General features: G+C 39.6%; 1 protein-coding gene across 1 annotated transcript in view; it reads right to left on the bottom strand.

Annotated features, from left to right (window-relative positions):
• Nucleotides 1-25,528, bottom strand: part of POLR3B (RNA polymerase III subunit B) — an 84,496-nt gene that overhangs the window by 9,056 nt on the left and 49,912 nt on the right. The window contains exons 21-26 of the mRNA XM_074164969.1: nt 23,478-23,636; nt 21,909-22,026; nt 20,098-20,240; nt 7,316-7,419; nt 6,256-6,422; nt 3,910-4,023 (exon numbers count right to left, since the gene is read on the bottom strand). Coding sequence (XP_074021070.1) covers nt 3,910-4,023; nt 6,256-6,422; nt 7,316-7,419; nt 20,098-20,240; nt 21,909-22,026; nt 23,478-23,636 — 805 coding nt within the window. The remainder of the gene's footprint in view (nt 1-3,909; nt 4,024-6,255; nt 6,423-7,315; nt 7,420-20,097; nt 20,241-21,908; nt 22,027-23,477; nt 23,637-25,528) is intronic.

The raw sequence follows: 25,528 nt of genomic DNA, 5'->3' as shown, positions 1-25,528 counted from the left end.
TATCAGTTAATGCACAAGCCTACTTTCAAAAGTTTCACCAGGTGCTCTTCCACAGGATAAAATGACAAAATAGCTTTATAAATGTGAACCCCAATAAAGTCTCAATCCAATTAAGGAAGGATAAAACCTCTTGAAAAATGATGGGGTCCCAACTCCAGCCCTTTAAGAGATGATATGCCATGAGTCTTTCAACAGATACAGGATGAAGATTTCTAAGGCAGCTGAAATACCATTAAAAAAAACAACAACACAACAAACCACCCAAAACAAAACACCCCAAAGTTAAGTCTTAAGCTCTTAAGTGTTTCACTCCCACTATCAAAATGACCTCATTAGAAAAAAACAAAACAAACCAAATCCTTCTTCCACAAAAAGTAGTTTTCTGAAGTACCACAAATTTCAATATTGGGGCCTTTGAAAAAAAGTCTAGCTTGTGCTGCTTAAGTCTATCAGATTTTTCTTCCAGCTCACATCAGTTTGAAAATTCCTCATACCGATGGTTGTTTAAAATGTTAAACCAGCATTTATAAAGCATTTGTGCTTCCCCTTTCCCGCTATACAAACGTACACTGCAGCTGTTGCCGTAGGCAACTATTTCCATTTTTTATTCTACATATAACATTCTGAAAACAAAGCAGACTCTTGACAATAATATTGGGAATATCATTAAAAAGAGATATTTTTCATATTAAAAAAAGTAAGTTCTTAAAATTCTTAAATGCTAAATAAAACACAGTAATTCTTTAAATAAAAAAAAATAAGGCCAAATGGTATTTGACTGCTGCATTTAGAAAAAAGCATAAAACAATTAACTTCAGCATTTTTAAGAACATTAAGAATTTTTTGGCACTAATTCTGCATTTCCTGGAAGAACAGTGGTTTCAGCTTTATGGTCCTGTTCCTTGTTTCATTGGCCAGTGGGGGGAAACAAGTCTACCCCCATGAATAAGAGCAGGCCTTGTAGGTCTCAGCAGATCTCCCTTGTGCCTGTTATGGAAAACCAGTGGCTAACTTGAAATGGGGAGTCATTGGCGGAAACAGGGCGTACCGTGCTCCCACAGCCCCAGAGCACAGAGAGGAGCCCTGACCAGTTGTCATCTCATTACTCCCTGGCAGTATAAAAGGAACTGGAATATCTGATAAGTTCAAAAGACACGCAGGTGGCAGCCCTGACAATGTCCATCAAAACAACTATGCATGCAGAAAGCTTATATTGAGCTCTTGTAAGGAAAACTAAAAGCAGTTTATCTATTACAAAGATTTAGCAGGACTGGGTATCTAGGCAACACCATATATAAAACTATGTTTTAAATTAATTGTCAATTACTCACGGCAAAATAAATTAAGTATTGCATTTCATTTAACAAATACCAATTCAGAGGGCAACATCTTGGTGGTTTTGACTGTGTTGACAGAGTGCTGTTTTGCAATTCTACAAAGTCTTGTTTTAATCAGAACAATGTCTAGAATCAGTGACATTCAAGAAACCAAGTCTTCTACCTTATTCCAGATTGAAATATAGCTTTGCTCTGTCAGTTAAGGTACAACTGATATACAATAAAATGCATTTCAAGACGATGACAGCCAAATTCCATGTTGGAAGCTGTTACAGGATTACTTTTAAAAGCAAAAAACAATGTTAGAGGCAATTTACTCTCCAGGAAGTGCAATGGATGATAAAACAATAGCCAGTATGAAAGCTGGCAAAGCAGACTCTCTCAGCAGAGGCGATGGCAATAACAAATGTTTAATTAGTTGAGGAGAAAAGAGAAAATTCCTAAAAAACTAGTCAAGAGGCAGCATAAATTGAACATCCACCAGCTTTCCTGAAAGTCAAATAAAGAACCCTTGCTACACAGTACAACGCTACTGACTGGAACAAAGAATTCAAAGAAATTAAGGGGTGGGGGAAATCACACCACCTTCATCTTTACATGTAAACACTACCTTCACTTGGGATTTAGGTTTCATTTGAATTCAGTAACTCTAAACAGCTAAGAAGTTGGGGCGACAATACAAAAGCAGATCAAGGGACTTGGATAAAAGAGGAACTCCAGTAAATCAACTGCATGCACCGTTAGCTAAGATAGCGAGTTTTCATTTTCATGTGAAGCACCAATACTGTGACTAGCACGTTGAAGAACAGAAGATGAGGCAGACAGATCATTATGTGGGAATAGCACTTATGTTCATACAGACAAGGAGCTGTGGTCAGGAAATAATGGTTCTGCTACACTTGCTCTTCTCATGGGGTTGGTGGAAAAGTTCAGCCAAGAATTACAAAAACTTTTCATGATTTGTCTCCCAGTTCAACCACTGGTATTTACTTCCACGGAAAGTGTGAGACAACTTCAGTTTGTCCTAGAGACAGCATGAGGTTGAAAAGCCAGAAGGCATAGGAAATAGACAATAAAAAGCAAAAGAAAAAGATAATTCTGTATCAGGTAGAGCAGAGACCTGCCCCTCCATTCTCCAATAGCACATCAACAGGTAGAAGTTGCACCTATTAAAGAGGACAGACTTGCTAACTTGTACAGTCAGGCAAGGCAAGAGAAGTGGATCAGCATATGATAAGAGGCATAAAAATAAATTAAGAATTAAAGAATATGAATCATGCTTGCTATAGGAAAGAGTAAGGGCAGGATAGACGTGACTTTGTGCTTATGTCTCAAAAACAGTACAAAAGGGACTGGTCAAAAAGAAGAGTACCACCATGCAGTAGGTGAAGTTTAAATGGTGTACATGATAATCCAGAAAAACTGGTAAAGGACATTTGGAATACTCTTTTCTAGAATATTCAAGACTAGCTGGCAACTCACTTTCCGGCAAGATTTAGCAAATAATCCTACTGTGAGGGAGAAAGGTGAACTACACGATCCGCTAGAAGCCTCCTCAAAGCAAAGCCTGTGCCATTAAACTGTTTCTTTGTGAACCAGGAATATCAGCAATTTAGAACATGAGTGCAAGCAGCCACACAGCTTGGCTTTAAGGAGCAAAAGTAAGTAACATCAGTGAAAACAGAATGCTTCAAATTCCCCAAAGGTCCAGATAACAAGCCCACCTCCAGGGGCTTGTATTACCTATTACTCAGAGTACATCTGCCTGACTTCAAAATTTGACATCAGAAGACAACAACATGGTAATCAACCTTTTGTTGGGGAGAAACCCAAGTTCAGGCTTAGTTTTAACATGGCAGTAAACTGGGCAAATAAAAATGGGCATTTACTGCTGGCATCTCTGTAACTTTTGCAATTTATTAGTGTAAAGGTGCTATCCTCCTTCATGGTATTGAATGACAACTGTGTAACAGCACATACAACCCTAAATTCAGTTTTCGAGTTGAATGGAAGAGTGTGTGAGGCAAAGTGCAGTAAACCAGGGATGCGCATTATTCTAATGCCTGTTTGCACTACACTAGGGCCAATGCATTTGATTTGCCTTGACAGGTGAAGACATGGGAAGCATCAACATTAACCTGCTGAATACCAAAGGATGATGAAATATTTAAAGAAATTTCTTCTTTCTACTCAGACCCAATTTTGTAAAAGTTAAAGAAAATGTTAAAGAAAAAAACCTCCTAAAATACCTACTACATGAGCAATCTGTCAGGAAAGGGCCACAGTGTGCACTGTGAATCAGTGTGTGGTATTTTTACCAGGTGCTAACAGAAGTCTGAGAAGCAAACTCAGTTTTGGACCACATAGAGGACACCTGGACATTCAGAACAACTTCCTGCCACAGTCTACTGTGAAAGCTTTTAGTCTGTAACAGTGGATTAATAAATAATAGTATCTTGTGTCAAGTATCAAAAGGTAAACAAACTTTTATAAAACTTTTTTTATACTGCCAGTCAGCTGGGCACACTTCTGAATGTACACAAGAATTTTGTGCTTAGCCTGTTAACGATACCTGGTGAGCACTGCTCTGGGTCCTCGAGCTCTTGCGTGCATTTTATCCAACACCATGTGCTTTAGTTTCTGGTAATACACAGGGCCAAAATAGATATATGCTTCCAAAGGTTCCCTGAAGGAATAAAAAAAAGACCAAAAAACAAAATAAAACCAATATTCACAGTTAGCCCATACTTACCTTATGAGAGACAAGTGTTGTGTACAGGAGGAATGTGAAACAATTTGGTAATCGGGAGTCAGAGAGAAATGTGTCCTAGAGAAATTGTCGGGGCACAGTCTGAAAACCGGGCAGGGAACCCTTCTGAACACAAGAGCAGCACATCTTCAGTGGCACATACTGCTATATAGACATCCCGCTATAGCTGCACGTACCTGTGTCAGCTCTACCATGCTAAGTCCCTCCTCTGCCTTGGCAGGAGTGTTTCAATAGCGTCATCAGTAATCGATAAAGACTGTAAATGTGTCAGACCCTGAGGAGTGACTTAAGGTATTTCTATTTACATTCCTTCACTTTACATCATTCACACACAAAACGGTAACCATATACGTAAACAAATACATGCAGCATAAATGCTCAAAACATCACTTTTTTAGGAGCACTTCAAGGAAATTGCATTTGCAAGGACAGCTTAGCACTGGCAAGCTACGAGCTTGACAGTCTTCCCATCCACTAATTCTCCCAGCGCACCACTTAGAAGCACAACCCCAGAGCCAGAGGGGCAAAAGCCCTCCCTGAGGGGCTGTGCGTCAGCAGCAATATCCACAGGACAAAAATCGCTGCCGTGGCTGGCACTGGGGGCTCAAATGAACCGGGTAAAAGAGCTCTTGAGAACTCTGTTCAGGCCCTTGCATCAGCTTGGTAACATCTGTAAGCAGTACAGAGGGTGTTACTCCATTCTAAGAGCTGGAGCAATGGCTAAAGATTTCTGTGTTTAAAACACCACCAACTGCAAGAACAGCATAAGCGCCTGAAGATTGGAAAGGAACAATTAAAAGCATTCAGCCATTTCCCAGCTACCACCTTCAGCACTAGGAACGACCAGATTTAACACACTGCCATTGATTTATTTAAAAAAAAAAAAAAAAAAAAGTATGTGCAATGTAAAAACAAGCAGGAGACAACAATATTGCACCTCCCATTCAGAGTCATTACTGACACGATGCAGTGTTATTCCAAAAGCTGCCTATTGAAGAAAATAATAAAACTTAACTAGACATTTGGAACTTGCAAACTTCCACATTGTTATGAAATCTGCCTTCAAATTTCATAACAAAATAGATTAAGCATGTGAAATTTGCTTGGAAGAATATCAGTATCCTACAGCAAAGTCTCTAAATAGGGTACTACAAAGCTGAAGTTTGGGGACAGGGGATTTTTACGTCTAGATTCTCCCTAGCAAACAAGATTAGTCAGATATGTTGAAAGTTACCATGGTGTATCAACAGAAAGTGTTTCAAATACCAGGATACTTGATATACAATTTATGGAATATGGAATGGGTAAGGAAAATAAAATTATCTTACTGAAACAAAGAGAGAACAACATATGGAATAAGAGTGTAGGAAAAGCAATTAAAATAAGAAGTATTTTAAAAAAAACAAACCAACTTACGAAAGAGACCTAAACTTGTTCCTTAAGAAGGAGACTGGGAGGATAATAAAAATAGCAGGAAGGTAGGATTAAGATACATTTTGGAAGGGCAGGCATGTGAAGCCATATGGCCTTTTCCTGTTTCTAAACTATCTTATGTTCTTTGAACTCTGTGTCTCAGAAGCCAGTCTGATCAACACAGCAGGAAGTTTGCAGATTAGAGTATTATGCCAGACTGAATCATTGTGTAATTGAAAGAAGACCAAAAAAAAAAAAAAAGAAAAAAGAGCACACACAAAATATTCCCAAGGAACAGACACCTGCCTCCAAATCCATATTTTACAGTACTATTAAAGTCAACATGAAAATACTTATCTGATTCCAAGCATATATAAGATTTGCTGCCAACAGAAACTTGAAATTTCTTACAATGCCTCAGAAAGAAAAAACCTTGATTTTACCTTTTTTGTCATGCAGTAGAAGTTGGGAAATGTTCATATGTACTACAAGGGCCATTCACATTACAGCCATGCAAATACTAGTAATTCTTAAAATGCGGAACCACAAAATACTTCTAAGAAAAAAAAACAACAGTAGTGCACCATTCTTCAACCCCTTCCCTCCATCTTACAAAGCAGTTTGCAAATAAGAGAAAGTTCCTGAGCTCTGAAACATGAGAAGATTTTTCAGATGTGCCTCAACAGGATTTCCCCACTCCCCTGAAAAACCTAAATCTATAGAGCAGATTCTTACCCAGTGATACCAGATGTTACGTAGTCCTTCCCTAGGTAGTTATAACCATGGCGTATAAGATCTTCACACACATCCTTAACTTTACTGCCTCCAAAAGCTGTTCCATAGTGAAATCTGCCATCGAGGACCCCAGCCTTTCCAGCCAGGAGTTCAATTAACTTTCCTACCTGCTCAAAGAAACACAGAGTTAACAGCCTGCTCGCTAGTACGGGCATATTGCTGGGTTGGTCACAGCATACGTTAGCCAGGCAAAGCGTCTGAGATGGCAGCCTGCGTTGTTGCATGCAACAGGAGGAGTGGAAGAAGCCCAAGAACAGGGAGTGTGAAGGGGGAAAACCAGACTCATCACAGGGTCTGGAAACACCTTTAAGGTCCAGTCAGGCAGCTCCATTTTTTTCCATTTGTCTGGAAAATGAGCAGGATCCAGTGAGGCCTTCTGCTTTAGGAAAGAGCCTCAGAGATTGACACACTAGAGTGTGGCAGGAGGAACAGAAGGGAAGAAGCTAACAAAGAAAAAAAAGATCCGAGGCTGTACAAAGTAATCAGTGGAGGTCCCACGTAAAGGCCAGGCTGTGAGGTATTTAGTGTGATCCTGTAGCACAGGTGCAAGACTTGCCTCAGTTGCAGGGAGGCATGTGTAATGTGAGAAATTATATAGATCCAGAACTGTTATTGAAACTCCTCTCCAACCTTTGCCTCACAGTCTGCCCCAGCCAGCTTAGTGGGTATCGGCAATAGGGAAGGAAGAGGGAGAGCAAGACATTTTTAAACAGAAAGGGTGCAAGTGAGGTATTCAGTTGTTTTCCTGTTAGCTTGATACAGAACAAAATGAGCATGATGCACGAATAGCCCACATTCCTACTTCTTTTACAGCAGGATGTCTCAAAACATGCAAAACAGAGGGCTGAATACTTATAGTAGAGCAAGCACGTGGCATGATGACTGGAGAATATTCTCAGTGAAACCATGTTTCAAACTTTTTTTTTGTTTCTTCCTTCTAACCTACTTCACTTTCCTTATCAGGGGACACTGTCTTTTTAATCGTAACAGAACCACTAACCGTCATACGCGATGGGAAGCCATGAGGGTTCATTATGATATCTGGACAGATTCCTGTATCGCAAAATGGCATGTCTTCCTGGGGAACAATCAGTCCGCACACCCCTGCAGAAGAGAAAACAATTTAATTCACAAACAGCAAACCACCAGCAGGGCTGACGCTCATCACCAGATTTTCTTTAGTGTTTTTCTCCTCCTCTCTTTCTCATGGATCACTTTTTACCCAGATTCATTACCATGACCAGTGCTCACAACCTGCAGGCTAGAAGAGAGCCCTTGTGACAGGACTGGCAAAATTAGCATACCCTTACATAATGCTCCCAGTGATTTGTGAGTTAGCAAATTAGGGAAGAAAGCTTTGGATACAGTTTTCAGAGGCAACCAGAAACTTCTGGCCAGTCAGACTAGAATATCTCAAGGGAGACCTAATTTTTAAAGCTGATGCTATAATTTCCTGCAAAAAAAAAAAAAAGAAGAAACCAGGCCTCTTACAATATCTCTTTGGATGTACAAAATCATTATTGAATCAAAATTTTTTTATCATATGCATCTTTGCTAAATACTGTGATTAAAAACAGATCGAGTTAATATTTTGACAGGGAGTGAGAGAAGTAGAGGAAAATCATAAAAAAACCTAAAGACTTTTTCAGGTCGCATTCATTTGCTGAGCAAAGACTGCTTTCAATGAATTACAAAGTACAATCCACTCCCCAGACTGCTGATATCTTGTCAGTCTAAGAACAAAAACTGTACCTTTAAAAGTTCTGGAAGCTTTTTAAGTCTTCATTAAGTACTGGATCTAAAACAAACAAAACCTCCCAAACTCTAAAACTATTTAGGAAAAATTAAACAGAAACATGAAAACTCATTTAAAGTAGTCTATCATACATCCCAAACTTTCCTTACAACTATTTCTACAGTGAATTCTGCAGATCAAAAATACTGCAGCTATAAATGACCAAGAGATCTAACATTCAGATTCAGGTGCTAAAATGCAGCTGCTTAAGCCCATACTCCTTTGAACCAAAGCTACTGTTTCAGTTGGGCAATTTCTTCCAGAAGCCCTTAGAGCTGAAGGAGCCTGCAAGCTATTTGAGATCAGCCTGCTGCAACTACCAGAGCACGCTTTGGGAACAGTCCCGGAGCGGAGGGGGCTCCTGGAAGACTGAGGGTGCTGGTTACATCCCTAAAAAGGCATCCCCCAACCAGCCAGTTCACAGGGGGATATTGGCGTCTGCTCAGGAGGGAGCTCCTCTTCCACTGTCCAAGCAAGACAGGGATAGGTGTGTGGGACAGTAGTTAATAGAATGAGAATGGTAAGTATGGGGGAAGGGAGCAGGGAAAAAAAAAAACAAAAAAAAAAAGGATTGGAGCGTCTGGGGCATGGGGGGTGTTCTTGTATTTAGTTTTTAAACCTACTGAAACTAATTTTCATTGTTTTATTATGATAAATCAATAACATCCTTCTACTTCTTCCCGCCAAGCAGGAATCATTTGCTGAAAATGAAAAAAAAACCAAACCACAACCCACTATCTCTTTTGCACACAGCTTTTTTACCCTAAAATTGTATACATAAATACTTTATTATACATGCATTATGACACGTACATTTTGCCTTATTTGCATTTACTTCTAAGAAAGCATTAGGTTGCATCTGGACCTCACGGCACCTGTAAGCCAAAAATTAAATCTTAGCTAACTTAAAATTACTTTAGGCTCTGAAAACCTTTTATATGCCAAGCTGGTTCCCATAGCAGACAGCCACTGTGTTGTTTGTTTTGTGTGAAAGTGAATGATAAAAGATCCATGAAATCGACACAGAAAGGCAGAACAGCAGAAAGAACTGAGGGCTCTCCATCATAGCGGCTTCTACCCTCCGCTGACTTGTATAACAATGGGACCTACACACCCAACTGCAGATCTAACACAGCTGTGCATTTCATTAGATGAAGAGCACTAGTGACACAAGTAAATAATTAACTTATTCTGGTCCGCTGACTGTGGTTATGAGACCAGTCATAGCTGACAGATTTTAATACAAGTTAACACAAAGACGGCATAATGAGCTTAGAAGTTAAAAACAAAATATTTAGACAGAATCCAGCAATGTGAAGCTCACTAGGCCATTTATAAAGTTTCTATTTTACAGACGGGGGAAAAAAAAAAGAAAAAAGAGAAAGCTATAAAACCTCAATTCTGAGCTTCTGTATTTTAAGAAGTCACTGAGTTTATAACAGATCTATAGCTTGCCCATGTGTATTCTCACGTGTATGTGTTTTCTCATAAAAAACTTTAAAAAACTGAAAGACACCATTTCTATATACAAAGCTACTTTGAAAAGCAAGTCACTGCAATTCATTTAAAAATGTAACTTGATTTTGTTTTGCAGTCGTTTGCCTTCAGAGACTAATGCTTGCAGGTCTGCACTGTAAACTCCTGAATTTGCTACTCTTTTTCAGCCCTGGTCACTGAGCCAGGGTTTGCAGCAGGGCAGGGAAAGGCAAGCCCAGCAGTTCTGCGCTGCCGACCAGCTGCGAAAAAGTGATCAAGTGAATTAATCCATATAAGTGGGATTATCACTTGGAACTGGTTAAGAAAACAGTAAAGGAGAAGAGACTGGATTTAAGACAGCCTCAAGTTCCAAATGTTGCCCTGTTCAAGTATAAACTGCATTTCACAACTGAGCTGCTCAACTACTCCCCGTCAAATATTCATAAACAGGACACCATCAAACCAGCAGGTTACATTGCTCTGTGGCTCTTACTACAGGTTATTAAGTTTTCCTAACTGTTACGGATTTAGACAGCACATGAAAATTGCTCCCCAGCATTCATGCAGGACATACAAAATAATTTGGTTTCATTCATTTCTCTTCCCTTCACAATTTTTCTATGCTGCATTTGAAATTTAGCAGTACAATTTCAGACTAAATGCTACAATGGGCCTGAATCTGCTCTCACGTATACACTCTGGAGTTCTCATCTAGGACCAGAATCAAACATTAACCACCAGAAAAAGCCTCGATTATTTTTCCAGATGAAACAAAAACAAAAATGTTTTTTTTTAATGTGTGGACTAACAAGACGGTTGTATGTTTGAGCAAGAAAGCATCCAGCAGCTTGTTATATCTCATTTCAATTGAAAAACAAATTGAATTCTGGGGAAAAAATTATATATCGATTTCATGTCAGCTTAGATTAAAAATTAGTGAAAATGCTAACAAAGTTTTTTAAGATATCTCTCCCTAAAAAAAAGTGGATTAATGACTCTGGCAGTTTACTGCAAGGATAATGGCTTAAATTAGAATGAACTTAAATCAGACATCTACAGTGGTTTAACATGCAAGTATAAAACAGCCATCGGCAGTGTTTTTCAATGCTATTGTATGCCAGCCAATAAATGACAGCCCCCTGACTATGCCTGATGGCCCCCACCCTCGCACACGCTATCTGCATCAATCCCCACAGCATCTCAACACCCCTGGACCTCCCCAAGACCCCGATGGAGCATAAAGATCCCCTCACCCCCATACTTTTGTCCTTTAGGAGTTTCTTTTCCTAATCAGGGAAAAATCAAGTTTCCAGAATTGATATCTTTTCTGTGGTTGCTTTTACAGTTTGCTGACAAACACGAACATACACAGACTTGTAAACCAGCAGTTCGGCAGAGAAGGGGAAGGGGGGCGGCGGGGAGGGGACAGGGACAAAACACAACAGTATGGGAAAGTTCTTTTACCAGCTACGGTAAGATGCCTTCTATACACACACATGCCAAACGAAAAAAAATAAATAATCATCAAATAAGTCAAAACAACCTAATATAGAAAACTAATTACTAGCAGCAGGAGGGACATTAGAGAGCAAAGGAGACTAAGTGAATAGAAGCAGCAGTAATACCAGTTTCTATCAGCAAGATAAAAAGAAGCACATTACTAAATGTGCTTGTTTACTTATTCTAATGATATGGTGCTAAAAGAGCTAAAACTAACTTGAAAGGTGTCTAATTTTAGATTTACCAGATTTGCCAGAATTTGGAAATAGTCTTGAGAAATAAGACTACATCACATAATTAAGAGGAGTTGTAGCCATAACGCAGCACCGTATATTACAGACAAGTGACAAACAGACCTGCAAAAATTGCTAAGGTTAAACAAAAACGTACATCTGCTTCCAAACTCTCTAATTACATACTGTGTTGGCTAACTAAGCATAAAACAAGTCCAGAGAAAAAAAGTGCTGCATCACATAAGCTTTGTTCAATATTGAATCATTCACTGATCTATCATATCACTTGCTACATCCCATTTGACATAAGAGGTAAAGAACAGAATTAAAATTAACAGATAAATAATGCATAAGTAAACTTGATTAGTTTTCTTATTAAAAACATCACTCTAAATGAGAGGAGGTGCTAGAAGACAATACAGTTTGTACACTGCTTTCCCATGAGCTGCTGAATGGTCTGATGTGATAAATTTGCATAGTCTGAAGCACACAAAGAGCTGATTAATTGAAACCCTTACAATGCTTCTGGAAGCAGCTATTGTAAAACAATAACCATAGGAACTTTACAAAATACACATGGCTGAATGAGTCAAGAGCTTAATAAAATGTGTGTTCAGGATACACTATTTGGAAACAGAATTAGAGATTTTTATTCTGTGCCATAAAATGCTAAATCACCCTAATTTCAGAGGTTCAGTCGAGGATTTACTGAAAAGGTCAGAAGGTTACCTGTTTGCTGCTTGAGATAAAAAAATGCTGTAATTTTCTTCTAAAGACAGCAAGCTAAGCCGCAGTTTTGTTAAAAATAAATAGAAAAAACAGTATGAGATGCTTTAATGGCATTCTGACATCTCATTTTCTCATATTCAACTTCTGGAGATAAAAATAAGGTAAGGAATTCCTACTTTTCCTGATACCTAATAACTACTGATCATCCCACATTCCTGCAGTCGGGGACAGCAAATTCTTTTTAATGCCATTTCAACCATTTAATTCCTATAAACCCGCTGATGTTTTATTAGAGATAAAGTACTAAGTCAGACTTGTAACACGGGGGAAATATGACACAAGTAGCTATTTAACATCTTACTTTACTTGATCTGCTTATATGTACAGTACAAGTGCCCATTAAAAGGAGAAAGATAAGTTGTCGTCGGCTATGAAATTAGCCAAGCAGAAGGTAGATGCTCGAACTAGTAAAAATTTTAAAAATAAGCCAGGTCAGTGTTTGGTAGATCAGCAGTCTTGTCATGAAGTTTATGTAGTTGACAATGCTGTGAATGGATTTTGTTTTGACACTAAAGAACATGGTTCATTTAGGAAAACAAAGACCATCTTTCATGAATTTAAACTCGCTTCCTTGTCTTTAGAGTTGTTTAAGTGCAGATACTTCAGAAAGGTTTAATCCTTTATCTTAGATCTTCAGCTATTAAAAAGCTTCTGTTTGCCAGTTCAAACAATCTCTTGCTTAAATACAGTTTTTCCACTCCTCAGGAATACTGTTCAGTATTGCTGCTTAGTTCTGTGATCTACAGGACCTTTGTTGGAGGTGTTAATCCTTTTTCACATGAGAGACTGAGAAATGTTCTTTCAGAGAAGTGATATATTGCTTTTTTTCACATCAAAGGAGCCCAACTTTTTCCTCATTGTGACTTGTAGCAAAGAAAGAGGAAATCTGGAAATATAATAATTTAGTTTGTATGGGACTCAGATGAAGCTGCTTTAGCTTAACAATCCTTTAGGCTTCTGTGCTTTGAAAAGTGACTTTGCTTGAAAAATGCAAGATTAAAAAAACAAAATAATTAACCAAAAAAATTTCTTTATCCTTCTGGAAAAAATATGATGCGATATAGTTAAAACAAAGCCCTACAGCTCAAGACAAGTCCTCTCTGGTAGGTATACGGTTTTTTGTGAGACATTAGGAGCTTAAGGGCTTATAGATTAAAGTGACAGTCCCACTCCCAAAGATCTTACTGCAACATCCAGTTTGAAGATGAATATTGAGATAGAGCGAAATATTTGCTGGTGCGTTTCCCAAAACAACACGATGGCCTCATTTGGCTTTTTCTTCTCCGCCTCATACACTTCTTTGTTGACAGGTCTCGGAGGAAAGGCTGGCTTTTACAGGCAGTTTGGAAGGAGTGTACTTAAAACATAGACTTGAATGAAAAGAGGGTATGGTGGACAGGCCAGAAGTGGTGACCTTTGCCAATACAGTGTTGACATGCAAGAAGACACAAAGAAAGTAGCAAATACAGAGTCAGTGGCATAAATCTGCATTATTATAGAGGCCTACAAACTCTACCTACATATTTAACAAAAGGCTCTTCCGTAACAAAATGCCAAAGCTGGTTTGTGAGATTCAGTCTGTCATATCCCACTGTCCAATTCTGTTACTCCACTTCTTTCTGGCCCAATGACAAAATACAGCTTTGGAATACAAATCAATTTGGAAAACAGGAAAAAGCCCATAAAAAAAAAAAAAAACAAAACAAAACAAAACACGAGAAATGTGGGTTATGCAATCTCTTATTTTGCACATATTTATTTTAAAACTACTACTACAATTCTGTGAAATCAAATCTTATCTTCACGCATTCCTTCTAGAAAATAAAAATACTTCACAGAAAAGATTGACAATACAAAAAGGAGAGAGACATGTTTCTCTCTCCTCACTGAATCAAGGTACTTCTTAGTTTAAGCTCATCATAGGTTTAAATGGCCCTATGATGGGCTTAATGCTAACATTCACAAATTAAACTTGAAGTGGTAATTGCCTGCATTTAGACAAGGACGAGAGAAAAAATTCAGGGCTAATTAAAAATACTCTCAATGGAAGATGTTAAACTGTTAATACTATGGTTCCTGTTTCACAATTGTCTATATTCCTCTGTTTTCACTGTCGTTTCCCTATTCCATGTCAGAGGAGGATGATACTAGCTGCATTTTTAAACAGCTAGCAAAGGAGATTTTCCCCTTCCTTTTAATGCCTTTTCTCCAGTTCTATCACTGCCTGTAGTCTAACGTTAATGCCAGTATCTGTTTCTTCCCTGTACACTGAAGTTGCAAAACAGTAAACTCCACTGTTCTTGTCAGTATTTTTTTTCTTGGTATCTAACACACAATCTTCTCCACTAAGCACATTTCTCCCTTCTCCCATTTATTGTAACATCTTTTCCCATAATGTACTACACGCCAGTGAACTGAGAGGTCTGCTACCAGGAAGGATATGTATCCTAGTAGAATGTAGTAATTTAGAATATGATCACTCCCTCGATCACAAGAGATTACTACAAACCGATGTACTGGACACCTAACAAGCACATGCCTGCGAACTCTGTATCAACAGTTGCCAGGTTCCCACTCGTATCACAGAAGTACAGAATGATATGGGGTTGGAGGAGACCTCTGGAGATCATCTAGTCCAATCCCCCTGCCAAAGCAGGTCCACCTAGAGCAGGTTGCACGGGAATGTGTCTAGGGGGGGTTTTGAATGTCTCCAGAGATGGAGACTCCACCACCTCCCTGGGCAGCCATATCTCCTAAACCAAACTAAAGAGACATTTGCTATTCTGAATAATTGATGGGTTTGGTTTATTATTACTATAGGTCCCAATCACAGATACATGGGGGATCAGTCATTCTAACCTGATGCAATGCCAGGCATAATTATGGGTGCCCTCAAAGTTCCCTACAGCATTTAGGACATTGCTTTTCATTACCATGGGATTTCCACAGGTATTTTACTTTGGAATAAAATATTACTAATTTTCTATGGCTTTGGGGATATTAAAAAACTACCACTAGATTCCAACTCAGTGCGTATTAGTTGTTTCTGCATTTGACCATGAATATCAGGGTTTGATGAGTAGCAAAAATGCTCATGAGATGCCTGTCCTTCAAGATCTCCAAAATGAGCTTTTTCTAGACTGTGAGATGCCTTATGTGCATTTAGTGGTATGGAAGGCCCTCTGCTCCCTCAAGCCAACACAATTCTGTTTCCTTCTGTCATATTTTGACTTCCACCTTTTCTCCTCTCATGGTCCTAGATTCGTGTAGCACCTTTTTTTCTTGATTTTTGAAGAGGTATGAAAATCAGTTCTACTTAGAATCATAGAATGATAGAATGGTTAGAGTTGGAAGGGACCTTAAAGATCATGGAGTTCCAACCCCCCTGCCATGGGCAGGGACACCTCCACTAGAGCAGGTTGCTCAAAGCCCCATCCAGCCTGGCCTTGAACACTTCCAGGGATGGGGCATCCACAACTTCTCTGGGCAACCTGTTCCAGTGCTTCACTACCCTCACAGGAAAGAATTTCCTCCTAATATCTAGTCTAAATCTCCCCTCTTCCAATTTAAAACCATTACCCCTTGTCCTGTCACTACATCTCCTGACAAAGAGTCCCTCTTCAGCTCTTCTGTAGGCTCCCTTCAGATATTGGAAGGCTGCTATGAGGTCTCCCTGGAGCCTTCTCTTCTCCAGGCTGAACAACCCCAGCTCTCTCAGCCTGCCCTCATAGGGGAGGTGCTCCATCCCTCTGATCATCTTCGTGGCCCTCCGCTGGACCCATTCCAAGAGGTCCATGTCCTTCCTGTGTTGAGGACTCCAAAGCTGGACACAGTATTCCAGGTGGGGTCTCACAAGCGCAGAGTAGAGGGGTAGAATGACCTCCTGCGACCTGCTGGCCACACTTCTCTTGATGCAGCCCAGCATGCAGTTGGCTTTCTGGGCTGCCACTGCGCACTGCCGGCTCATGTTGAGCTTCTCATCCACCAACACCCCCAACTCCTTCTCCTCAGGGCTGCTCTCCAGCCATTCTCTGCCCAACCTGTATTTGTGCCTGGAATTGCCACGTCCCAGGTGCAGGACCCCGCACTTGGCCTGGTTGAACTTCATGCAATTTGCACGAGCCCATCTCTCAATCCTGTCCAGGTCCCTCTGGATGGCATCCCTTCCCTCCAGTGTGTCGACCGCGCCACCGAGCTTGGTGTCGTCGGCAAACTTGCTGAGGGTGCACTCTATCCCACTGTCCATGTCTCCGACAAAGATGTTAAATAGCACTGGTCCCAGTACCGACCCCTGAGGAACTCCACTCGTCACTGGCCGCCAATTGGACATTGAACCATTGACCACAACCCTTTGAGTGCGGCCATTCAGCCAGTTCCTTATCCACCGAGTGGTCCATACATCGAACCCATGACTTTCCAATTTTGAGACCAGGATGTTGTGCAGGACAGTGTCAAACGCTTTGCATAAGTCCAGGTAGATGACGTCTGTTGCTCTGCCCTTGTCCACCAAGCCTGTGGCAGTATTGTAAAAGGCCACCAAATTTGTCAGGCACGATTTGCCCTTGGTGAAGCCATGCTGGCTATCTCCAATCACCTCCTTATTTTCCATGTGCCTTAGCAGAGATACCAGGAGGATCTGCTCCATGATCTTGCCAGGCACAGAGGTGAGGCTGACTGGCCTATAGTTCCCTGGGTCTTCCTTTTTTCCTTTTTTGAATATTGGGGTTATGTTCCCCTTTTTCCAGTCAGCGGGAACTTTGCCAGATTGCCACAATTTCTCAAATATGATGGAAAGCAGCTTAGCAACTTCATCTGCCAGCTCCCTCAGGACCCATGGATGGATTTCGTCAGGTCCCATGGACTTACGCACCTTCAGGTTCCTTAGGTGGTCTCGAACCTGATCTTCTCCTACTGTGGGCAGTTCTTCATTCTCAGACCCCCTGTTTTTGCTTTCCATGACTTGGGCAGTGTGGTTAGAGCCCTTGCTGGTGAAGACTGAGGCAAAAAAGTTGTTCAGTAGCTCAGCCTTGTCCATATCCTGGGAGGCCAGGTCTCCTGTTTCCTTCCGGAGAGGGCCCACAACTTCCCTAGTCTTGCCTTTGTCCCTGACATATCTGTAGAAGTTTTTCTTATTGTTTTTTATGTCCCTGGCTAGATTTAGATCTGCCTGGGCTTTCTTTTGCCTGATCTGGTTCCTGGCCACTCGGACAGTTTCTTTATATTCTGCCCATTTTACCCGTCCCTGCTTCCACCCTCTATAGGCCTCCCTTTTGGTCTTGAGCTTGTCCAGCAGCTCCTTGTTCATCCACACAGGCCTGCTGGCTATTTTGCCTGACTTCTTTTTCGGGATGCACCTCTCCTGAGCTTGGAGGAGGCGATCCTTGAATACCAACCAGCTTTCTTGGGCCCCTCTCCCCTCCAGTTCTTTCTCCCACACTACCCTGCCAATCAGATCTCTCAGGAGACCAAAGTCTGCTCTTCTGAAGTTCAGGGTAGCGAGCTTGCTGCACACCCTCCTCGCTTTCCTATGAATCTTGAATTCTACCATTTCGTGGTCACTGCAGCCGAGGCTACCCTTGAACTTGAATTTATTTAAATCCTGTTCAACTAACTATTTCAATAGCTGCACATCGATGGCCCAGGCTGGGAGAAAAATCTTACCTGCTTAAATTTTTTATGCAAAGGCCCAAAGATATTTTTCATATATTCTTTAATATAATTTCTATAATAAATACACGGCTATTTTTTTAAATTCCAGTAAGAAAATTTGTCCTGCACAGTAATGATCATATTGTTATCTAATAACTTATAGCTAAAATGCCACATGCCACTCACAAGGAGAAAGGACTAATTAGACAAAGCTCAAAATATAAAAAGAAATGGGCTTTGCTCTAAAAGTCGTCTTAGGCTTAAAAGTACTGCATGTCTTCATTGTGTTTGAGGTTAAAAAATTATTTTTCAAAGAAACTCTACACAAAACCTTCCTGAAGGAGAATCTGCCTGGGGAGAAGGAAGGAATCAGGCATTTGAACCATTCCAACTGCTCAACTCTGTTTGCCTCTGAACTAATGATTTGCTCCCTCACTTACCAAAATGATCCCATATGGCTGTAGTGCAAGAACTAGACTGGATTTTCAAAGGAAAGTCAAGAATCTACTGCTGCTTCTTTACTTTTTTGAAGCTTTCTATAGGTACTGGTTTCCAAATCACTTGGGGACTCAAGAGAGAATCGCCTCCTATTTTTAGATCAAAAGCCATCTTGAAAATACAATCAGAAAAAATGTTGCGATGCTTATCAAAAGAGTTTGTATTTCTTAATGACAGTGGAAACAATGGAAGCATTTGTTTAGAATGCAGAGTTTCGGGAACAAGTTTTATGGGTTTATGAAAAGATATGGTGGAAGTAAGGGTAAATTTGAATCAGCACAACAAGGTCAAACCCACCATGATGCTGGGAGTGGAGTGGGACTGTGTCACAAACTGCTGAAAGGGAAGCTTTCAGGGAGCTCCTCCTAACAGAAATCACTCTCTTCCATGTGTCTTCTGACAAAGAGAACAGTGCTCACAAAGGGCTGGTTTGTTTGCAAGACAGCATCCCTTACCTAATATCATAATTTGATGTTCATTGACTACAACTAGTTTTAAGTATTAATGTTTCAAATCTAAACAGTGTCCTCCATTATTTCCTCAGCTCCCTCCCTCATACCCTAGTGGATACTTGTATAATCAGATGTAAGAGGATGGTTCCAGTTCCTCAGAAACAAAAGCAAGGAAGTAAGGATTTTTTTTTCTCCATGAGTTATTAAGACAATATTGCATTCGCCCAGTAATAGGAAAGGAGTGTATGTGCTGCAATGGAAAGGATTTGGTAATATCAACCTCTTCGCCTTCCCACCACATCTGAGAAGAGACTGAGCAATGCTTTCAAACCAAAACAAGACTTAAAAATGTAACAAGATTACAACATTTGGGTAACAGGTTTAGCACAGCACATACAGTAAGGCAGAAGATCATGCCAAAAGTACCAAAACTCTAGATTTTCCAAGTGTACAGATAGATGAAAACATGTAAAAACCCATCCCACGCTGAGACTAATATGATCAAAACATGCTTTTAAGTCAGTTACAGTCAGACCATTTTCAGTCACTTCTTTCTTAACAGCCCTCCCACACCTCCCAGCCAGAGGATGTTCTGAGTCACTTTTTTTGCCATTAAGGTCAAAAGGAGTCCACAGCTTTTTTCAATAGATATGGAAACAGTCTGCTGCTATTTATAAATATATATATATATATATATATATACACACATATATATACTTACTTACAACACTAGAGAGCTACATGCTACCAAGCAGCTTCCTAGTAGGTACTCATTTTGAACTCTCAGTTTGAAGATCAGAGGAGCCCCAGATCATGTCCTAGGTGTATTTTTAGAAACACTTTCCCCTTCTTTACAGTCTGTGCTGGCGCACTCCTAGTTGCATTTCTGATCTGCTTCCCTTTTACACCATAGCTCTGAGCTACCTATCTGCAGCCGTGTCTTCAGCGCAATATGTCTGCACAGATGACTTGCGGCCATGCATTCCACCTCTGGCCTTTTTTGTCTATTCAGAAAAGGCCCTTTCACTCTTTCCTCCAATCTCTCTCTTGATAACCCATTGACAAACCTGTCACCTAAAACCAAATTCATGCTAGTTAAAAACCAAAAACCAACCAACAAATCAAAAACCTGTTCTTGTTTAAAATGGGCAACTACTGTATTTACTGATTCATAAGTCAACACAGAGTTGTGTTTGCCAATTCCCCTCCTCAGTTCCAGAAACACCATTGCTAAATTAGGTGAACTTAACCAAAAAAAGGGATATGGTCTTCTATCACTGCATTCAAAAACTTTTCATTAAACCAATCAATGGAAACATGCATGATGATATTATGTATGTAAAACAGGCATACCCAACATGCATTTATTTTTATTAAATGTGTAGCTTACCTTTCTGCCCATGACGACTGCTAAATTTATCTCCAATTTCTGGACGTCTAGTTTGCCTCAACAACATTTTGATCAAGAAAGCATCCTCTGCGTTTGATGAAATCATTACTTTTTCAATGTAAGAATCAGTTGCACCTTTGTAGCTAGTACAAGAAAACAAAACATGAGTTTTACATCCATGAACCAAACACAAGTTACAAACAAGTATTTGTGCTTTGGTAAACTTCTGGCTAAACTGTAGGTTTCATGAAACATATATAGGAGACCAATAGAGCAAAGATTATATCATATATATATTTATTTTTTTTTTTAAAGTTCCAGAGTATAGTATGTTTCTGGAAAAGAAAAAGCTTAAGAGATACAACAGAAACAAAGAATTAAGCTGAACTTGTGAAAAACAAGGTGTATTTTTTTTGTCATGTGGGTTCTTCTTGATGGAAAAAAGCTTCCTAGGATATTGCAAATTTCTGGATCTTCAGTTAAACAAACAAAAGCCAAGTAGAGAGTTGTAGCTGAGGAAGGAAGTTTAAGGAATATGCCATGAGAATTTAAGAACAAAATTAAGGCATACTATCCCTGACTGAAACCATGCATCAGGTGCAGGTGTGGAAATGAACCAGGGGCAGAACATAGCATGAGGTACAGAAAGAGATGAACTCTAGAGTCCAAGATGTAGATATTTTAGAAGAAGATAAAAGAAAAAAAAAAAAAAAGGTAGGCATGACGGAGCAGGAAGGAAACTGAAATTATTCTGGTATCATCTTTTTTCTGTATATTGCAGAATGAGGGTAGAGCAGATTTTAATACCTTATTTAGGAGATTATTTTGTCTTGTTCAGGTAGCAGTAGGGCAAGCTAATGACATCTAAACTCACAGCCCTGGATCCATGTCTTTACCTGGCAGGATTACTTCCTTCTTCTTGATAATTACACTGTTGCCTCACTTTATTAATATCTTGCAGCAGAAAACCTAAAGCTTTCTTTTAGTTATGAAACACACAGAAGTGTAGCAAAACTAATTCTGCCTTTCCAACCTGGGCACCAATTGCTTGCCTTGCTCTCTGCTAATTTACCAAACTATCAAGGCTATTCCTGACAAAATAGTGAAAAATGCTTCATTATTTATTTATTTATTTGTACATTTAATGCAAAATTTTCATCTCACACCTCAGAAGCTCTCTCCGCTTCTTTCAGGACAGGATGGGAAAAACCCTTATTGGCTGTCCTTTTCCATTCCTTGGTAAAGGATGTCTTATTGGAGTGGCCAGAATGAGCTGACTGTCAGCCTCTGAGATAGAAGGGCCTCCATTTCCTGGCCTCCTGCTTGGCAAGTGAAGGCTAAGCACCAGTCAGCACTGGACATTTTCTGTGGGAGTCAGTATGGAGGAGGTGCCCCTCACTAAGTATACACATTCTCTGCCCTCTCACTCATCCTACTTTTCTCCTGTTTCTCCAACACTTCATCCATGAGTGACTCCTCTCCCCTCTGACACTGTCTTGGCTCTCTCCTTGGTCTCTCCTGGGAACCTACTCAGTGATTCCTCTCTATACATACATCTTCTGGAGGGTTCCTCACTCTCTTTGCAATTCCCGTCTTTCAGGTGTTAGCATATAACTTATTAGTGATTAATTGGGTAGGCACTTCTGAAAGTAACCGAGGCTCTGAAAAATCCTGTGAAAAATCAAGACCTAGAGATCTAGGTCTAATTTGCAGAGGGACGTTTATTCCTTTTACTTTTCTAGGATTGAATATTGTCTCGGATACTTTCTTCAGTGTACCTTCCCCAACCATAAAGTTATGATGCAACATACGTTACGGGCACATCTTTGTACTGTGGCTGCTGAGGCACACTACTTCCTTCCAGAGGCGTCTGGGTTACAGTTGGCATAGATTTGTTCACAAGGACTTGCTTATTTTCTACTTTTTCACCTACATAGAACAAGAAAAAAAAAAAAAAAAAAAGCACCATGAAAACATATCTGGCTACCTATGCTAGAAACACATTTTAAGCTTTTAAAAAAGGTAAGCTGGAAGACAAACTGGGAGGAACATGTCCAGGAAGTATGTCGTGTTATTTTATTAAATACTGCATGGTAAGGGAATCATTAAGCTGGCTTTTTTAAAAATTTTTATTTGTAAACCAAAACAGAACAGCTTGCATGCTGGGTGCACTATGAGAATAGCTATTCAACATACTCCGGGTCTAAAGAATACACAAAAGCATCTGAAGTCATCTGCTGTTAAGTATGGAGAAAATTAACAGGCAGCACTGACAGATTTTAGAAATTCACACCTAAATTCAGGACATCACATGAGTTCCACAATGAGTTGTGCATGACTACTTTCAGCGTCTTCTTGTAGTTACTTTTTCCTATTGCTTCCGGTCTCATACATCAGCTATTTTCCCCTCTGTTCCCTTATCCCATCCTTCACACAGAAAACCAGATCAGTAGCATGTCCAATGATACTAATGCATGTTAAATACCTGCCTCCCACCTCCTCCTCCTCCACAAAATTGCACTGAACTTCAGCCTATGCCTCCTTTCTGTCCAAATGAACTACTTCAAATATGTTTTTACCTGCACACTGAGAACAGCCTTAGTCTGGAGTCTGCCTGAGTCCTATCTATCCTCATACTTCAGAAGATTCTTGCTTTTTTTTTTTAAATTAACTTTGAAAGCTCCATTGTGATGTGTTAAAGAGCAAAAGTGACCCAATTGTGTTGCTATAATGGAATGAACTTTAGTGCCTTTTTACAACACCTTTTTTATTAGATCTCAGCAGATCTATTAAGCCATTTCTTAATTGAAGGATGACAGTATGGGAGGATTCTTTCTCAAATTTATTTCCACTGGAAAGTTATGTGCCTGTCCTTATAAGTAAATGTGGTGGCATTTATTTTCTTACCTCTCCAAAAATATTTCTAAAGTGTTAAAAACACAAGGTTTTATTTCCTCAAATAACTGCATTAACTGATAGCATGCTAGGAGGCTTTGACATATGAAATAAAAATAATGAGTCTATCCTTAAAAAACAACAACAATAGAACATATGAGAGACAAACAGTTAAGAACTACAGTATTCAAAGTTTGCCAGTTTGGGGATATAAGAAGAATACAAGTTCTATGTGTCAATAGATTCACACTGTTCAAGACTCACTCCCCTGCTTAAATATAAAGCTCCCTCTTCTCATGTACAAAAACAAACCCCAATGACTGGCACCTCACTGCTCTCAGAAACTAACATTTTTATATTTCCCATTACAATACTGTCACCTTCAATTAAAAAAAAAATTACACTAAGTATAAAACAAGATGCACAAGCAATATTAACAGAACATTAATTTCTACTTCAGATTATGAACATGTTGTTTGACATACCTGGAGAGCAGATACCGTCAGCATCTAAGATTTCATGGCGCCAGATTGGTTTACGGGTAGCTGCATCCAACATCGGACCCATAACTTTATCAAATGTCTGGTTTGTGTAACGCTTCAGTGTACATTTGGCATTCTTATATACAAGACACCTTCCAAAACCTAAAATGTAACACAAACTCATCTGCCTAGGAGTTCAAAGATTCTTTATAACACATTATCAGAATAAAACAAGAACGCTGATCCACCTGCTGAGCTACAGAATATTTTTTTTTTATTATTAGTTAGATTATTCATTGTCTTGAATGTGCCTAATATTGCACATGGATACCTAGTAGCTCACAATTTAAAAATCAGATCATGCATGCCACTTTTTGTAGACCTTGACTACGGTCCATTTCTGAAGTTGTGCTAATCCCCTCCCATACCTCTGCTTACACACACACACATCATTTCTCTTACCTTTGATGGTCCACAGGGAGATATAACATAGGAGAAGAGACTGTAACAGGACGAGAACAGCACCTCTTCCTTTTGGGAGTTCTAAGAAACCTGAACTTTTACTCATGTTTGTGGTTGACACAACCTAGCCTACCAGGAAAGTACCAATTGAGTGTTTCATATAATCACCTTGTTACTGCCTTTCTTCCCAGATGAAAGAATTCTGAATTACATATATTATTATAAAATAGGTTTGTTCCGGGTTTTAGATGAGAAAAGTAGCATCTCTGGAATTTCTCTCCAAGAACAGCAGCTAGCCACAATACTAAACACTTGCATCACATTTAGAATTACAGACAGCCAAGAGCAAGGCTTTCTAATAATCCTACGTTGCTTTAGTTCATTTGAAAGATGGTTGCAGCCACATACAGTACATCTATATCTTTAGATTATGTCAAGTAACTCCTGACAAGCACCACAGCTCTCCCTGTAAATGTTACCAGTCTACCAGAAAAGAAAACATTCAGTTTTAAATCATGCCTGTTGTTGTTTTAGAAAAGGAGGCATAAATTAAATGCGGCAGACATTAATGCCAAAGATACATGTCTAGGAATACTATTATTGCTGCCTAGCAACTAGGAGGAAGGGAGTGTGGGGGGGAATAAAGTCATGAAGAGTCTGATTTTGGCCACCCGAAACTAAAACCAATTTGATCACACTGCACTATGTCTCCTCTCAAGGGAATTTATTTAGAAAAGAGAGAGAAGAGGGACTAAGTTTTCAGGCAACTCTCCTCCAACCCCCAGCACCATTAACATAAACTGCTGAAGAATTGTGGAGAGAGTGAGACAGGCCAGACTGGCACAAACATAGGTTTCACTTAGTTACCTTCTATTTGCTACTTATGTACTTTTACTTAAAATAAAATACACTGCACTGCATAGATTTTTTTTTTTTTTTTAAGGAAGCGGGTCACTAGCTTATCCCTGAATAAACACGACAATACTATTATTTTAGACAATACTATTATTTTCCCTCAGAAAGCAGGCAATACTGCTATTGCTCCCTCATAGCATCAAGTTCACAATGACACAAACTGCCATGCATTCCATTCCTTTCCCAAATACATTCAGAAGCCTAATTTCATCTATTGCTTTTGTTACTAGTGAAAATAACAAGGCCCCTCTGTTAGTAATGAACAAAGGTTCAGGTAACCATCTTAAAAGCAAGCCCAACAGAATCACAGAATCTTAGTGGTTGGAAGGGACCTCTGAGATCATCGAGTCCAACCACATTAAAAAAACAAACAAACAAACAAAACCACAACACACAAAAACAAACAAACAAACAAACAAAAAAGCGCACCCACCTACTAAACCCCACACCCACAACCTCACACACAACACCGCACCACAAACCAACAATCCCGGGCACTAGAGCATGCCCTGAAGAGCCATGTCTACACGTTTCTTAAATACCTCCAGGGATGGTGACTCCACCACCTCCCTGGGCAGAATAGGTTATCTAATACCTTACACATTTTCTGTAAACTAAATATTTTCAAAAAGGGACCATTTACACTTTTTTATTTGAAGTCAGAAGTTAACCATTTT

The sequence above is a fragment of the Numenius arquata genome, chromosome 2 (assembly GCF_964106895.1).
Source record: "Numenius arquata chromosome 2, bNumArq3.hap1.1, whole genome shotgun sequence".
NCBI lineage: Eukaryota > Metazoa > Chordata > Aves > Charadriiformes > Scolopacidae > Numenius > Numenius arquata.
The sequence above is the reverse complement of the archived record's forward strand: the minus strand, read 5'-3'. Positions and strand labels throughout refer to the sequence as shown.